Source organism: Pelobates fuscus, chromosome 5 (genome assembly GCF_036172605.1).
Source record: "Pelobates fuscus isolate aPelFus1 chromosome 5, aPelFus1.pri, whole genome shotgun sequence".
Lineage (NCBI taxonomy): Eukaryota > Metazoa > Chordata > Amphibia > Anura > Pelobatidae > Pelobates > Pelobates fuscus.
In genome coordinates this window covers 169,331,772-169,350,781 of record NC_086321.1, presented here as the reverse complement: position 1 = coordinate 169,350,781, position 19,010 = coordinate 169,331,772, and the positions used below count along the sequence as shown (strand labels likewise).

The window sequence follows — 19,010 nt, the reverse complement described above, 5'->3', positions numbered from 1 at the left end:
TAAACTTGAGGTAGTAGAAGAACGATTGTTAAGTGATTTCCCCAAATCTCACAGCAGCAAATTCACTGGACTTTTAAAAGGCACAATTAAATGTCTATTAATCCGAAGAACAAATATACAGGTTGACGTTTCAGGCGTAAAGTGGACGTTTCTCAATTTTATATTACATTCCTGCAAAGTGAAATACAGAAACTGGAGGCATGTTTCTAATTTTACTTAGCCCTTAAAATATATACTCCAACCATGACACTGGGGCCCACATGTCGATGACTCCATGTTGATCAGCTCTAGAGATTTTGCAATGCTTGGTATCATGATAAAGTGTATGTACCTGCAGCAGGGTGGAAGGCCATGGGGTATGTTTGAGATGCCTCACTTGTGATATGTGCCTTCCCAGACTCCTATGAACACTGCAGCATTCATCACAGATTAGGACTCCTCTGTTAATAGAAGCCCAGCGAGGGTCTAAAAGACAAAATATAAAAATAAAAAGTTAACAGAATTTTTAGCAAATAAAAATTCTCAATATCTGAGCTGCATAATTGCCCCACAGCCCTGAAAGCACATAGTTATCTCCCCAGTAGTGGATTTACAGTTTTGATGTCTCCTGGTGAAGTTTTCAGTATCAAATAACCATCAGGAGCTGCCCATCCTTGCATGGATATAAGAGACAGTTATGCAAACAATACATACATACATAAACCATTTATTTGCAATTTTTCTTCCGGGATATTTAGTTCTATTTGTTTCAAATAAATCTAGGACATTAGAATAAAAGTATATTCGCACACAAAGTGACATTTTTAGGGTGTCTGGATCACTGAACCCATGCATGCAACATTTCAAGCTGCACGACATGTGGTTCTGGATGCAATAAGAAGATGCAAGACATTAAACGGGTAATGTATAAAAAGTGTTGTGTTCTGAAAAGTGGTCTAAATTACTAAAGGTGTGGCAGTCACCACAGAAACCAGCATCCACACTGCATTGGTCAATCCTCCTTTTCCAGGTTTGCACACATTGTCAGAACAGGAACAATTTATATACAACAATGGATTATTTTATTTAGAGAGATAATATATAAAAACTGAAAACGTTATGTTCTGATTTACACCACCAAGGGATAAAACCAGCATATTATTGTATAATATTCCAACACATTCAGTAGTCATGTAGAATGCGGTACCCTAGAACAAAAAAAAGCAAGTCTAATTAATTTATTAACGGGACATTGCAAGCATAAAAACACCTATACTGTCTCTGTATAGCTCTTGACTGGGTTAGAATTTCAGTGAAATTCCAACAGTCAATATGAGTATTTCATAAAGTTGTCAGTGCCTTTTTGACTGACCTATAGAGGACACAAACTAAGGTACCTGGTGTATGTATGAGATTATATATACACACACACACACACACACACACACACACCACCAGCCTATGTAAAGGGCACCATAACAACTTCATGGGAATTAAGTTATGGTGCCTGGAGGTCCCTGGTGCTAGCTCACCTCTAGGGGTTAAAACTGTTCACAAACAAGCAATTTAACCCTAAAGTCTGTGCTCCAGTGCCAGATTGCTCTTCCCCCCCGATCATCCAGTCGTCCTCTTTTTGAAATTCTAGATAACAGAAGACTTGGGCAGGGTTGCCGCTTATTAGCTTAGATCAGTCAGCTGACACTCTAAACCAATCAGTAGCTCTCCAGTTAAAGTAAAAAAAAAATATGGATTTCAAAAGATTACATATGTTCTCCACTGGAATGCTGCTGTGTGTTAAAAGGCACTGACAGTGTTCTAATAATTGTAAAAATCCAAATTGTTGCATCCATAATAGTTAAAGTCACAACACAGACAGCACTCACTTAACAGAACACAAGAAACCTTTAATCGGTAGATTGTTCTGTAGAAGGGTATTCTGACCAGAATTCAGCACTTTTCACATCATTTCAAAACATCCAATGGATCTATTAATACTTTGGATGGTTCAAACCATGAGTAAGAGGAAGTTAAGCAGCAAGTACAAAAGGAAATGTAAATACAAACATAAAAAGTAAACGAAAGACAAAGCTGTGGTTTCAAAACGTGCAAAGTTTTTTGGGGTTTTTTTCAGTATGAATTATGGACAGCTGCCATTTTTACCTCAGGATTCAGTCCAATTAGAAATGGTCACTAGCTAGGAAAACATTTTTTATGTGAATGACAGAACTATTGCAATTGAATATTGCATAACCAATAGAAGAAAAAAAAAGTTACACAGTTACGGTAATACCATTGTGAATTTACTAAGGAATTGAATATTCTGATCACACCACCAAAAGTGGTATATCTATAGTTACAGCAAAATCATTTGGTTTCATTAAGGAGACAAAAAACACTTTACAATAATTTACCCATTACCTAGCTCCTACCAGGTGCTGATAATCCTCTCATGCCAACATGGTCATATCCTGCTTCAGTAGAGCTGCCAGATGTCTATCCTTCTTTGGCTGAGAGCATCATCGGAGTGCTCTCAATCAATGAATGAATCTATCTGAACAGAATTAAAAGGAACATTATAGTGTTAGGAATACAAACATGTATTCCCAACACTATATTGTATTGTCACGATTTAGATTAGACAATCCCCCACCAACTTCTCATAGAGAAGCATTAGAATGAGAAGTGCAAGTGTGGCAGCACTGCACACGTTTCCAATCAAATGCTTAGAACATCAATCACGTAATGAGTGAGATAGTGCCGGTCAGGAAGACAGCCACTAGAGGTGTGTTTAGCCCAGTATTCAAAACATTGCAGTATCTACTAAACAGCGAGGTTTTAGACTGCAGGGCTAAAAACAGCAAGTGCACTGCACGCAGACCATTTCATTGCAATGAATAGGCCTGGATGCCTCATATAGAAGCCTGTATTCAGACCATTTCGCTGGCTCAGAGCGCATGCGTACACTCCAGCCTGCCAAAAGGAGAGGAAGGGAGGTGGAAGGCAGAAAGGGGTGGAAGGTGGAGGAAAGGGGGTGGAAGGAGGAAGAAAGAAGTGAGGTAAAGGGAAGGACAGTAAAAAAATAAAAATAAAAAAAATTTAACTAAACACACAAAAACCAAACACCAATGTGCACAGAGGTAGGCAGGAGGGAGTGTGGGAGGAGGAAGCAATATTTCCCTTGCATGCACTCTGTCTGCAAGAGGAAGATGTTCACGTCTGACGGCAGAAAGCAGTGCGTGCTGATGACAGATGTTAAATATGCACAGAATTGACATTATAAAGCCCGGTACAGAGTGCTAGGCTTTTAATGTCACATGCATAAGGCACAGGCCTAATGTAAATTCCACCAGATTCTAAACGGATAATTAAATGAAACATTGAATTATGGGGCTCTACTCAATAACATTGATTTGCTGGCTTCACTTTGGGTTCCCATGGAAAACCAATGAGAAAAGTCAATAACCACAAAGAGGCCATGCACACACTGATTCCAGAGACAAGGACACAGAAGAAACACAATGTCATTATCTGCTGTACAGACATGCCACAAATTAGTTTTAAAATTATTGGCCTAGTCTGCGGATTTTAACAAGCAAATTTAGAAACTATCATCACACTTTACAAACTAAAATAGTATGAACTCACCCCTGATTCACATAAACAAAATGAAATGATTCAGGTCCAACAGGCAAGCTTATATGACAAAGAAAAAGTCTGGCAAAATCAAGACATTGCTGACACAATGGCTTCAGAAAAATAGAGCCACAGAAATAGCTAAAGTTTAACCTGTGCAGCATGAGGCAGCAATCACTTACAGTGACCCTGCAATCCCATTGCCGCCAATGAGCAAAGTAATTTCATGCTGTGGTCATTTGTAAACAGCTAACCTCGCAGTCACCTTGTAGACACAATCATAGTCTAGTTAGTAGCATGTTAAGTATGAGACACTGAAGCATTCTGATAAATATTGCAGGGGGCCAGTTCAGGCCAGGAGAACTTACAGAAATTGCTTCTTATCTTACCTCCTATTATTGGTCGTGGTTACTCTGCAGAAGGAGATTTGCAAAAAACAGATGACGTGAAAAAAATAAGTAAAAAAGTGAATAGTCTTAAAGGACCACTCTAGGCACCCAGACCACTTCAGCTTAATGAGGTGGTCTGGGTGCCAGGTCCCTCTAGGATTAACCCTTTTTTATAAACATAGCAGTTTCAGAGAAACTGCTATGTTTATACTGAGGGTTAATCCAGCCTCCAAAACCTCTAGTGGCTGTCTCATTGACAAAATTGTAAATGCTTTCCTATGCGACCGGCTGAATGCGAGCGCGGCTCCTGCCGCGCATGCGCATTCAGCCGATGACGTCGCAAGGAAGAAGGAGAGGAGGAGGAAAGCTCCCCACCAGGCGCTGGAGAAAGAGGTAAGTTTAACCCCTTCCTCCCCCCAGAGCCCGGCGGGAGTGGGTCCCTGAGGGTGGGGGCACCCTCAGGGCACTCTAGTGCCAGGAAAACGAGTATGTTTTCCTGGCACTAGAGTGGTCCTTTAAGTCATAAATGTCAGCAAAAGCTTTTTAGTTTGTGAGCTTGTTGGGTCAGGGCCCCCCACCTATTGGTCCCCATGTATCATATATGTAATGCTTCTCTTGTTTCCCATTGTACAGCGCTGTGAAATATGTTAGCACTATAAATAATTGTAATTATATCTGCATATTGAATGGTACTTAAAACTGGAACCGATCATACACTGGTAGATTTCCCTCAATAAACAGCACATGCGGATCTGAAAGTGGAATAGCTTATGTTAATGGGAAAAACACACTGTAAGAATAAAATCTATAAAGAGAGATTTAAACTGGGACCTATGACAAGCAAGCCTGATGTTAGATAACCCCTCTGTTCAAGAAATGAAAGGACATGTTTAAGTTAAAGGGACACTCCACTGTCCCCCAAAATTAAATAAATACAATTAACGTAGATAGATATACCACAATTGAAAACATGCATACATCAAATTATGCATTTTTCCCTCCACTGGTGATAAAACGGTCTGCAGCCTTTGCAAGCCCACTAGGACCATGTACACGGCACTTTAGCACACTCTGCACGAACTGCTTTGAGTGGGACTGGCCAGAAAGGTGGTCAGCCTGGTATGCATGCACAAGAGGCTGCCACATCCCTTCTCTGGGCAGCTCTGCCCATTTTAGGCATCACTAGCAAGCCTCTTTAAACTTGCCCATCCACTGTTCTGCTTTCAACCTCTCACTGTTATATGGTTTCCGATTTACTACAAATTTGATCGCGAGTGAATTAACCCATTAGTGATTAGACCATTCAGGCCAACAATCAGTGAGCAGTAGTGAAATGCACGTAAAAACAATGCAGCAAGAAATGATTTAGGCCATGCCTGGCAAGTTTACACACACTATATATACACACATATTCTAAATAACTACTTGAATAGACTGCCAATATCAAAGGCCTAAGCAGGATTAATACAGGAGGATACAGCAAGTACTCTAAAGTAACAAAACAAAAAAAAAAAAAAACTTTTGATGGGAAGTCCTGGCAATTAACAGGAATAGCATGTGAAGTGCCTTCCTTCAGTGTCACATCACGGTATATTTACATTTTCAAAAGCCACACACAAAAAATGCAATGTAGGAAGTGTGGTGTTGTCTAAACAATACAATGGCAAGAGAGAATGCCCTACACATCAAGACAAAGGACAGACAGGATGAAGAGATGTGTAACAGACAAAGGAAGCATCATCAGTACCCCTGTACTGGTGTTATGTCTACAAAGATGGATTTATACACATTGTTTGTACATTTATTTGATAGATAATAATATAGCAGCATTTGATATATTTCTTTAAATATGTGCCGGTTTTGTGCTGCACATGGACACTTAAGATATCTAATGGGAGAGTTCAAGACCACTTTCTCACAAGATTTCTATAACAAAAGATAAATGTAATTGCTCTGCTTAATGTACCGCTTAAACATAGTTGTTCTGGTGTCTACAGCCCGTACCTGCAGATCTTTCAATGAAAACACTGCCTTTTCAGAGAAAAGGCAGGGTTTACATTGCTGCCTAGTAACAGTCACTCCGATGGCCATGCTCTGAATGTTCCCCATATAGATGCATTGAGTCAATGCATCTCTAGGAGTGTAAGCCGATTGCTGCAGCACAGCGTTTTGCTGTGAATGTGGAATAGCTTTCCAATACGTTCATACAGAAAACATTAAATTGGCCAAGATCTTCAATGGAGGCAGAGCAGGGCTGGGACAGCCGCAGGAAGACCGGCGCAGCGCTGGAATTTGTTTTGTTTTTTTTATTACCTTTTTAAGGCAAAGATTTCAAAACTATAGTGTCAATGTTGATGGCTTGTTGGTACAATAAACCATTTCATTCATACCACCTGTCATTTCCATATGTGCTGTCTTTTTATGCATAGGTTACTGCATCCTTGTACGGATATTTCATGTTCAACCTCATGTTTGTCAACTGTTAACTGTGAAAGAAAAAAAAAAAAAAACTAAACCTTTTTTTGATGATCTACAGAGATACAGAAACAACCTAATTTGATTTAAAAGACATTGGACGGGGGCGGGGCCGGGCCGCCGAACTGTTTGGCAGCCATCTCACACAGCTCCGGCCTGGAGTCTGAAAATATGCTGAAATACTGCACACGGACCGCTCATATGCCTGAGGAACTCTCTGGCAACAAGTAGATCCCAAAATCCACCCGATACCACCAGGATTGAGGTGAAATTACCGCATGCGGCCTACTCTGACACCAGAGCCTGACAAGTGGCGACCCGCATGTCTGAGCCGGCCACTCACTGTCAGTAAAACGCCTGAGCTACAGATGAAGAAATCAAAGCCTGGATGCAAGCGGCAATGGAGTGGGGCCGGCAGTATGGAAGTGCCCTACAAACCTGCAATGTGAGACCGACATCGCACGACCGGTGCTTGCCGGTGGTGTGGCCCCGCTCCCCCCACAGAGTCGGCGGGGGTTATCCCGATCCCATGGCGGTGGCCCTCGCAGCGCCGGAACCCCCGCGCTGGTCTCGGGCCGATCGCCTGCACTGGCAAAGTCTGCCTAGAGAACAGCACGCCAGAAGATTTGCTTTCTTTCAAGCGGAGGTGCTCAAACGCAGCTTAGACCCGGACAGCTGCTGACCTGCAGATGGGTCCCTAGCCGGCCTACTCCCTGGAGAAGCAGAGGACCCTGCATCTGGGTTTGAGGGGGGCCCAAAGAAGATTGTCCCTGGCGCAGAGAGCCCTGTGGGACTGGGGACTACGGACCCCCGATATACCAATGGCCGCGGGGAGGGTCCCACGGTCTTAAGTGTGGACCGGCGCTGGGTGAGACATGCAGGACTAGGTGCTTCATAGCGGTGACTGTGGCGCTGGGGAGGTGCAGGAGACAGTCAGCGCATGGACTTTTGGAGGGGGGTCTGGTGGGCTGATCTGGACTTTGAGTGCCCACGGTACACACGTGTGCCTCGCTGGAGGGTCAGGTCCCGGGGAGCACAGATGGAGGACTGGCAACCCAAGGGTCACACGCAAGCGAAAAGGAGAACAACTCCCTTGCCTCTATACGCGGAACTGGTACTGCTGAGCAGACCCAGGTACTGCTGAGCGCCGGACGGATCCTCCACACTGTTTGCCCGCCAGCCAAAGACGTGAGTGCCCTGGCCTTTAGGTCTGAGGGGTCCCCTGAGGGCCTTGTCCCTGGTGTCGTGAGCTCTGTGGGGCGGGTTTGCGTGATCCCTCCGGCGGACCGGTGGCCGTGGGGGATGTGCACCAGCCTCAAGTATGTGGCCGGCGCCGGGTGAGACATGTGGGCGCACACTTCGCAGGGACTTAAGTGAGGCCGGGGAGGTGCAGGGGGCGAACAGCCCGCGGACTCTAGGTGGGGGAGTCCAGTGGAAGATTCTGCTCCTGAGTGCCCACGGCATCATGAGAGGCCCAATAGGCGAGCTGGGCACGGCCTGGAGAGGACAGATGGGGGCTCGGCACCCCGAGGGAGGTAATGCAGCTGAACCATAGGTGGCCCATCTCGGACGGCTATTAAGAATTGCTTGTTTACATCTGAATCTCATGGACTGCCGGATCTGACTGGGATGGAGGGGGGGGGGGAGGGGGACCAGATCAATAGCTGAATTACCATTCTCTTACTTTCTTCCTTTTATTATTTTACCTCAGGGTGTATTATTATGCCCGGCCGCACGTGCACGGCACAAGGCCCCTTTTTGACCACTGGGACACATTCTCACTGGTGCTTAATTGGGGACTTCACGTAGGCCCTTTCTTCCCCTTTTTTAGGTCTCTCCTTCTCAGGAGGGAATAATTTTGTTTTATAACATGACGTGACCGATACTATGCTTTGCACTGATTTATGTTATTACTGTTTAGCCAAATATGCTTAACTATGATTTGAACCAGTATACAGGTAGTGATGGACTGCACTGCCCAAATAAACACAGGAAACCTGTGCCATTAATGGCTACTATAGTTTATATAATGCTTCAATATTAAACTGACAGTTATACTGACTTAGGGTAAATTTCTGGACGTTAGCCTAGACTAGGTAGGCTAGATATGCCAGATAGGCACCTCATGCAGAAATAGGCGCTCTTTTTCTATGCCTAAATGTACTGTCTTATCATTAGAAACAATTATCGCCTCACACCATAATTAAACTTTGCCCTAAAGTGACAGAGTGCGACGGAACTTATAACTTTATCACAACTAGAACCACCTGACATAAATGGCTATCAAATCAGTATAATGTCTTGACACTGTTGTGATATTCAGACTTCAATTAATATAACATTTTGAGACTGACATACATTGTGACATAATTTGACTAAACTGTGTGCTGTAGGCTTATGTTATTTTCTGTTCTGTAGTTAAATAATACGCTATACCATGAAACTGTAAAGCTACATATTATCCTTGATGCACATATTTGCCTTCACTGATGTATGTAAAAATTACGTAAAAAGTGCACTGTTCCTCATGGCACATACTTGCTAAAATTCTACTCGATATTAAGCTTATGTTTCTCTACTTTCACTATTCTCACGCTAAACTTGTTAGCAATACTATGAAACGTCTAATTAATCAAAAAATGTGCAAGTTATTTTTATGCCACAAATATGTTTATCACTCTATGAACACCGCGCTTGTTAGAGCTGTTGTGGCTATACAAGCAATGTTGTAATCTCCTATGCACAACAAAATAAAGAAACTCTGAATGAAAAAATAAATAAATAAATGACATTGGACGAATTGAATAATGTCTACGTTGAACTCCGTGTTTACCGCTGGTTTAACAGCCATTGGCCAGGGCTGTGTTTGAATTAATGCTGGCTCTGCCCCTGATCTGCCTCTTTGTCAGTCTCAGCCAATCCTATGGGGAAGCACTGTGATTGGATTGGTGGTGTTAACACTATAGGGTCATGAATACATGTTTGTGTTCCTGACCCTATAGTGATCCTTTAAACATATCAGTAAGTAGATACGGATCCAATGCCGGAATTACATTTTTGTTTAAAAATATTAATATTAGTAAGGTACTGAACCAGGCTCTTGAGTATGGATTTATCCCACAAGAGACAATTATCTTTTACAAAATGTTTTTACGAAATGTAAAACTAATTTTGTTCATTTTATTTATTTTACCTACTTTAAAAATGTCCATCACCCACCTGGAAGGTCGTATTATCAAACTGGGTACGAATAGAAATTTGGACTGGGAGTGAAGCGGATATGCATCAGTTCTTGCATGAAATTAATATTTTAGCCGCACCTGTAATTTACACACAAATCAGTTTGGAGACCAATTACTTTTTTGAAAGAAAAAAAAATAAAAATGGCACCACTATTTGTCACCCCCAATTTAGTATGCCAGGGCTGAAATTACGTCATATTCTGGCTCCCGGGAGGGAGCAGAGCAGGGAGATTATGGCTCCCTCGTCGCCTACTCACTCTGCCTGCATGCCTCCCTCCCTCCGCTCTTCATGCTTCATGAGCCGCCTGCCAGTCCGCACGGCCATCTTCTCTCTACACGAGCCGCCTGCACGCGTCCCATCTCAGTTAGTCGGTCATCTTGTATGCTGAAGGGCGTACAAATCGCAGACGCCAGGACAAATCTCCTAGTCGCTATGGCGAACTAACATCCGAGATATGTTGAGCCCTGTCTTAACGGATTATTTATACTTGCACTTGTGGCATTGCATGCAATATTAAAAAGACATCAGTTTAGGTGGATATATGTTTTATGGAATCCTAGTTAACAGAGTAGCATTAGCTCATGCATTTTATGAGCTAACACATAACATCACTAAGTAAGACTTTTTTTCGTCAATTTATTCTCTTTGTCAAGCTTCCCGGGTCTGTTTAAACTCTTTGCATATATTATGTTATTTGTCTTGTCCCGGATGAGAACTGAAACGTTGACTTTAGTGTATCACTGCCAACAATGTAAATAAAGGCTGGACTTTAAAAAGCCCAAAGAGTGTGCTTGTTTTCTGGGATTGTGTATTGAGGCTAGCGATAGCACTGTGGCATGGTGTCTGAATTAGATGGCAAGTGCAGAATACACACACGATTAGTTTTTTTCTCACCATGGGGATAGACAGAGACACACACACACTTATAGTTGTGTCATATTGGTAAGAGATAGTGCCCTTTTTGTTATGGGTTACACCATACCACTGAACAGGTATGAAACGTGTAAGAAATATGATCTTGAAACCATCCTGAAGTCTGGCTCCTAACTAATATACTTAATTAGAAAAGATCTCAATTAGGATAGATAGGAGATATATTTATGTTTACATACACACACACAAACACCAACACTAAAACGGTTATGTCTCCCACAGTCATGCACTTCCTCTTCACACAGTATACAGATTAACTGCTCTGCCACAAAAAAAGGATGAGTGCACAAAACCACGTGTGTACCTAAAGCATGATTATGTGAAGACTGCCATCTATCTTTGTACAAATATTGCCTATTTATGGTATGTCTCTCTGTGCTACTATTAAGTCTGAAATCCAAATGTAACATATTTACTGTTGCATACCGATAAGAAATACATTGAGACGCAGCTCCAAAAATTAAGTACTTTCAATACAAAAACATATATATAAAAAATACAAAAAAATCTTGCCAATACAATGCAGAAGAAATTTGCACTAGAAAGCATCACATTCTAATTTTCTCATAGAGAAGCCTGTCATTGGACCAATAACCCGGCTCAGAGCGCACGAACGTACTCCAGGAAAGAATGGGGAGGAGAAAGGAAGCTTTAAAAAAAAAAAAAAAAAGAACAAAATACCAATGCGGGAGGGAGGAAGGGCGGGACAGAGAGCTTCTTCTTGCACGTTCTCTGCCTGCAGGATGAAGTTTTTTTTAATGTCTTGTTGGGAGTGTGCGTGCGTGTCATGGTGGGTGCGTGCACGTCTTGGTCATGGTATGTGCATGCGTGCGTGCGCGTGTCGGTCATGGTACGTGTCGGTCATGGTATGCGTGCGTCTGCCTGCCTCTATGGCAGAGATTATCAAGCTTGATATTCCCAGCCAATCCAATGTTTTCCCATAGGATTGGCTGCAAAACGCTGCACCAATCAGCAGCATCTTATAGAGATACATTGAATCAATGCATCTCTAAGGGGAACTTTCAGGATCTCCATGCAGGGTGTGGAGACGCTGAATGTAGGTGCTGCACACTTTGCAGCACTGACACAGGAAGCACCTCTAGTGACCGTCTGAGTGATGGTCACTGGAGGTGTCACTAGGAAGCAATGTAAACACTGGCAGTGTTTACATTAAAATGTCTGCAGGGGCAGGCTATAGACACCAGAACAACTACATTAAGCTTTAGTGGTCCTTTAAGAATTGTATTTTATCGAATATAAAGCTTTAAGTTTAAAAAAAAAAATCTGGCTCCTAACTTTTTTAGCTGCCTCTTAGTTTCAAAGCAAATGTGTCAAGTCCTGATTTAAGTGGTCATGGTGGTTTGAGTAACACTTTAAATGAGGGGTGTCAAACTCATTAGATGGAGGGTAGATATTGAATGGAGGACCCAACTACACAATTTTTTTTTATTATTTTTTTTTTTAAATTAGATATATTATTATGTACAAGCAAGCCTTATAGCCAATCAGACTTTTTTCATCTGGCATCTAAGAGAACTTTAAATGACTAGGCATAACAATGGTCAATAATATTATATAATAATGTCAATTTGTAACTTCTGTTCATGGATTACATGAAAGTAGAGTACAAGTTAAAATGTATACAAATATTGGCAGTTTATTAAAACAAAGGAAAACTAGGCTCCAAGAAGCACACCATGAATTACGGTAAACTTATTTCAGTCTAAATTTCCACATTAGTGTTTCCTATAAAAGATGTAACTGGAATGATTCTCTATTTAAAACACAAAACCTGTTCATTAAAAAAAAACATACAAAACATGAAATAGTAAACTGTAGTGTACGGGTTTCTGGCAAAAGTATAGATTTGCAGACAAACTAAAACCACTTAAAGGGACACTCCACTGCCAAATACATAATTAAAAAAAATCACTGTTTAGTAGATCTAGCCGAAATGAAAACGTGCTTGCATTTAATTATGCATTTTTGTGTGCCAGGAGCTCCCATGCCCTTTTGAAGAGGCTTGAAGGCCAGTCTCTTGCCCACAGACTAAGGACATGTCGCAAGAGCCTCTGAAAGGGGCTTGTGATGGTAGCAATTTAAATGAAAACTATTCATGGTTACCTGATAATTCTGCAGCGTCCTCTGTTGGCTGAATGGAAGTGTATATTTACATATTACTGGTATTCAAATTAGGGCAAATAAATACATAGTTAAATGTATATATTGTTGCTTTCTTTTTATTCTGTTTGAAAACGTTACTTCTATTATATTGTTCAAGTATTAATTATTAATTTGCTTGTTCTCCAACGCTCTATATATTTGTATTTTAAATGTGTCACCACATGTTCAAGGACTAGTCCCTAAAGGCTAGCCCTTGTCCAAAAATAAAGAATTGCATGTTAGTACCTTTTGGAACGGTTTGTCCTGTAACCCGGGACAAATCAAAGAGAGAGCTAGACTTGAGAGCCGCAAGTGTCTTTGTAAAGGCAATTGCTAGTCATATTACAGGCAGAAGTGTGAATACCTGCCTGGAAAAGAAGCTGAATAGGAATCGATACCTGCCTGGAAAAAGAGAGCTGCAGCCTGGTCAGGTGGAAGAGTTCCGGAGAGACTCCAGTCAACTTTGGCGACTGGGGCTGAAGGGATGGATTTTAGAATTAAAACACGTTTAATGCTAAGTGAAATGACGGTACCAGGGGACTCCAGACATTGTAACCAGTTTAATGAAATTAAGCAGATACAATGCCTACAGTGTCCCTTTAAGAAAGAATGACATAAAGAACTCCATAATGCCCCTACCCATCTATAGCAAAATGCATTTATTTTGGCACAGATCAAAGATGGTATCAATCCCACAATCACTGGAATTGGATATGGGGCAATTATCCCAATTACAGATTCTTATTTAAAACGGTCATTTAACTACTATAGGAATGCTGGGCCCACCATGATAGTAGGTATATTTTATCTAGCTAACTAATCTTCTGCCACACACTAAAAAACTAACAATCATTGCAGGAAGTTTATAATGGTTTTATCTTATGTTAAGTAAATAATGATATACCTTTTTGATAAAACTAATAAATGAGTTGTATAATCTTTATCAAACACTTTCTAACTACTGTTATCTAAAATGAAGTAATTTATTGCACATGCACAAACACCACTACACCAATTCATGAAAAGGAAATCTTAATAATGTACTGTCACAGATATAATAAGCCTATTGGCATAAGACCCTGTTGTAAGCCATGAAAGCAAGCTTCTAGGAAATGCAAAACTAATTCAGTCCATTATTTTTAATTTCTACTTTTTTTAAAGTGCCTCTGTCACCAAAAATACACTTTATCTAATCAGCATTTTGTTTCCCAGTGTCAGAATCATTTAAGTTTTATTTATTTTTTACACTAGTGCTGTATTTTATTTTTTTTAATTCATAAGGACATGTAGGATCTAAGGAACTACTTTTCCTTAAAGAGGCACTATAGGCACCCAGACAACTTCAGTTCATTGAAGTGGTCTAGGTAGTGTCCCTATTGCACTTAGTGCTGCAATGTTCCAGAGAAACTGCAATGTTTACATTGCAGCACTAAGACAGCAACTAGAGACGCTTCCGGAATGTTACCTGACTTTTGGTTCCGGTAACTGACGCTGGGCGTCCTCACACTCTGGATGAGGACATCCAGAGTAAGTCATTTCCCTATAGCATTGATTCCTATAGGGGTGGCCTAATGCGTACGTGGCACTAGTCGCGCATGCAAATGAGCATCCCCTTATTGAGCAACATCGGAGGAGGCAGAGCCATGACCCAGCGCGGATATCCCTCAAAAAAAAAAAAAAAAAAAAAAGGGGAAAAAAAATAATAATGACAGGGCCCTTCTAAAGGCAATACCAGAAGAGAAACAATTGCATACATTGAAAGCCACACTGTCACCGTCTGTGGACTTTGCCAAAATTGCAAAGGCCCCAGACGGAGACACTGCTGCTGGGGGTTGGAAGGTGAGATTTACTTACCTTAACCTGTGCCTTGCCAATGCTACCATCTTCTTTGGTCTGCTCCTGGCACTTCAGCACCCAGAGCCGGTATCACTGCTGTACTCTAGTGCAAGCACGAGAATACAGCATTGCGATCCATGGAGGATCCCCTCCATAGAAATAGCCAATTCCCTGCGGCCACCACTGGTGACGGATGTTGGGATTCATACTTAGACTCCGCCCTGAGTCTATGAAAGTCAGGAGGAGGAGACATGCAGACAGATAGTCCCTACTTTTTCTCTGTATCTCTCATGACTAGGTTGGAATTTTAGTAAAATTCCAGCGCAGTCAAAATGAGTATTTCATAAAGATTCTCTCTCTATGAAATACAAATTTTTCATGGGTAGGAGGTGGGGGGTTGACAGTGCCACTTAAATATACTGTGCTAATTAACCTGAAATTAAATTGAAACAAAATGACTAACAGCAGCAACTTATGGGGTATGTATTAGGGATAGACTTGTCGGTTCCTCCGATTGATGGAAACGATATTCAGCATTTTACCAATAATCTGTATCGACATTGTAATTTACGGATATTACAGAAACTTACTCACCACACACGCTCTTCCGCCAGCCAATGAAGCACCTCACGTTACCCCTTTCATTGAGTCCCCAAATGCGGAGCTCAGCTGAATGCAGGGAGCTGAGGCAATGAATAATCAGCTGTTTTGTATTGGGCTAGCTGACAGAGTGATAGGAAAGTGATTGGTGTCAGAATCATGCTCCTATCAGTAACAGCATTGTACATGCTTGGATCACAGTGATCCCAGCATGTACTGACTCTCAGTGATTGCAGTCACACTCTAATCAAACTCCTATCAATAACGGTACTGTACATAATGATATCTCACCAATCCCGGCATGTGCTGGCTGCCTGATAGTGAAAGGAGTGTGACTGATGTCAGCATGTTCAGTTAATGCCAGATTTGCATAGAAATTGTGTAATTCAAAATTTTAAAATGTATAGCATATTGGCACCAGTTATCGGCAATTGGTCTGAAATTAGATCAATAATCGGTTTAGGCATTGGCTCTGGAAAAATGATATCAGTCGACCCTTATGTATTTAATAACCAGGTTGCACGTCTCTTACCTCAGCCTCATTGGGTTTTTGGAAGTATAGACCATAAAGGAAATAAAGTGTTTTTTAGCTCTCATGAGGATAAAAACAAAAACAAACTTGTTGGGTCACTAAGGGTGTGTACTGAAACTGAAGGTAGGCAAAATTCAGCTGTGCTCTGTAGCGAACCATCAGCATGTATATTTACAAGTTTGATTTACACTGCATCAGTAGAAAATGCAATGTACCCATTGTACACAGTAGAATAGAAAACAAACTTCTGCAATTCTCTTCCTGTCTTGACCAACATAGATTTCATGTAACAAGTACGCATAACTAATTTTAAGCTAGAAATTAACTATTAAAAAAAGGAATGCTTTACAAAAAAAAAAAAAAAAACAATAACCTAGAATTATTACACATTAAAATGATATGCAACAGATGTCAGAGACTGCCTCTACACAACACAACCCAAAAAAGGGCATGTGTTTCTACTGCTGTCACTAATAAGAAGAAACCGTATTAAAAACAGGAAGACAGGATGTCTATCTCACCAAGATTTCTGGTTCAAGCACAGTCAAGACATTTACACGTATCCTTTTCTCAGCAGGCAGTGTATGTAGTATGTACAAATCAATAAATAAAAATAAGCATAGCAAAGAATCAAAGGTTGTCCAATCATGCAGAACAAACATACATGACACAATTACTGCTACATAAAAATATGCCTACTTTGTACAAAGTTTATAATATTATATTTTGAGCTTTCTACAGAGTTTATAAAATTATGAATAATGTCAATATCTACTTATGCCAAGCAACATTAAATGCTGTGAATCATGTAGATGCTTTCAATAGTCAATGACCAGTGATTCTATGATGGAGGTTTCCAACATAATGGCACACATGCCAAAAGCAAGATCTTATCCGCTCTATCTACAAGCAAGCAGTAAACGCCCCACTTAACCAGTTGTGTAACTGCGTATAATATTCTTAATTCTGAGAACATTTTAAATATTTTCACTTTATGTATGTCTTGCAAAGGAAATGTAGCATTTTTTTTAAGCACTCTTATCTGTTGAACAGCATGGTGTAGTGGATTTATAAACAATATGTATAATTCAAGCCACAAATGCCAATTAAGAGATGAATCAAAAGAGTTTTGGGAGAAAAAACAAAAAAATCTAAATAAAAAAAATGAGTAAATATAGTACCAAAACTTTTATAGACAACAATCCAGTTGTTGAGTGTTTTGCAAACTCTTTTCCAAATACACAAATGACAGATGTACAAAGCCAATTAACCAGATTATTACAGATTCTACAAGTACCTGTAATGCTGAATACCACTAACTTTTGAAGATACATATTAAAACACCCACTGGTCCTGTTCACGTACCCCCATACGCGGGTTTATATAACCACAGGTTTCTAAATGTCAGTTTAAAATAAGATACCAGCTCAGTATTGCAGGAATATGAGACATAAGATGTGACAAAATAAGTGAATTTCAAATTTTAGGCCAAAGTAGGAACCAAGGGTGACTTGAAGATTTTATTTTTCCATTTCTGCCCGTTGTATCTTAAAATTTAAATTTACTAGTCAATTCCCAACAAGTCTTGGTTAGTGAATAACCGGGTAGGGTTTTACTGACACATATTATTCATATTATTGGGGATTCACCAGAGAATATCAGAGTTTACCCTAAATAACTAAAACGGCATAAAATGTCAAGTTAATCAATTCCTGACAATTCTGCTTCTAGTAAATAACTGACATATGCAGAACTATATTAAAGGTACAGGCTTACCTTTCCTTACATTTCAATTTAATATGCAAAACGTTTGTGACAAACAACACAACAAACCACTTTAGAAAAACATTTTTGTCAGTATCAATAACTAAAAATACTGTTTCAGTGCAGAGAGCATAGGACATTAAATATACTTATGTGGGTTTGTAGCGTGTCAAGGCAAACATATCCACAAACCCTTAAGAAAACAATACCACAAATGTTAAACTATGTCATCTGCTACAATACATAATAAAAGTTAGAGAGAAAAAAAAATATCAGTGGTCTGAGATCTCTAAAGCGAGTTGTCATTGTCCTCTATTTTTGTATCAAGCTAACCCTCCTACAAAAAAGGTGTCATCTAGGAGTACTCACCCAAACAGACCACAACAATAACTGATACAACAACAAAAGTCACAGTAATATGATTTGCCCAGATTCCTAGTTACCTTACAAAATATCACATTAATAAACAGACACATAGTGAACATATTCCTTGGACAATGATAAAGTAAAATGATAAATTGCAAACAAAAACAAAGCATACCATAAATCCTGAACTATAATGTGACCCTTCCAGCCACCCCCAAAAAAACACCAAATATCCCCTTCAAAATGAGGAGTAAACCCCCCAGCACAGCAGTTGTTGTGAACTACATTTCCCATGAAGCTCAGCCAGCCTGTGGGCACAGCTAGAGGCTGGCTGAGCGTCGAGGGAGGTGTAGTCCCCAGCAGACACAGTCCTCCCCAGAATCCATCAGCTGCAGCCAGCCCCCACCCGGCCCCCAGTCTGCCAGTGGGTTCTGGGGCCCGTGGTAGCAGGCCTGCCCGGCACAGGAAGGGTGTGCAGGCTGTCAGCTCCCCCTCCCCCGGCCCCGGCCAGGTGACAGTCCGCTCACCCTGCACGCTGCAGTCCGCGCACAGCTCCGGGCTTCTCAGCCTCTTCGACATGACGGCCGCAGCCGGGAGGACAGGGCCCGGGGAGCTGGGAGCCGGCGGGGAGATGAAGGGCCAGCAGTGGGCGCTGCACACAGCGAGTCCCGGGACGGAAGGCGGAGGGTAGGAGGCAGACACACTGCGAGAGGAGAGCAGCAGCTACCCAGCCCGCACTGACTGACTGGCCGGATGGCCCCGCCCACACTGCGCTCGTCACTCCCCGTGTGCCCCTCTAGTGGTAGTGCAGGCATGTGTCAGGGTTACAGGATTACCCATGATGCTCAGCCACAGGGCTGCATGAGGGTCTTTCATGGAATATTGATATCGGTAATGTGTGCCCATAGCAGGGCTCACACTGACACTTTATACAGAGCATATTGATATCGGTAATGTGTGCCCATAGCAGAGCTCACACTGACACTTTATACAGAGCATATTGATATCGGTAATGTGTGCCCATAGCAGGGCTCACACTGACACTTTATACAGAGCATATTGATATCGGTAATGTGTGCCCATAGCAGGGCTCACAC

General features: G+C 41.3%; 1 protein-coding gene across 8 annotated transcripts in view; it reads right to left on the bottom strand.

Annotated features, from left to right (window-relative positions):
• Positions 1-18,678, bottom strand: part of GIT2 (GIT ArfGAP 2) — a 101,329-nt gene extending 82,651 nt beyond the window's left edge. For 3 of the 8 annotated variants that reach the window (XM_063454652.1, XM_063454659.1, XM_063454658.1), the window contains exons 1-2: positions 18,441-18,677; positions 332-465 (exon numbers count right to left, since the gene is read on the bottom strand). In XM_063454652.1, the coding sequence (XP_063310722.1) occupies positions 332-465; positions 18,441-18,492 (186 nt within the window). In that variant the 5' untranslated portion in view covers positions 18,493-18,677. Of the gene's footprint in view, positions 1-331; positions 466-18,440 lie in introns of all 8 variants that reach the window. The other 5 variants (XM_063454655.1, XM_063454653.1, XM_063454660.1 and 2 more) reach the window with 3 other exon arrangements.
• Between the last annotated feature and the right edge of the window lie 332 nt (positions 18,679-19,010).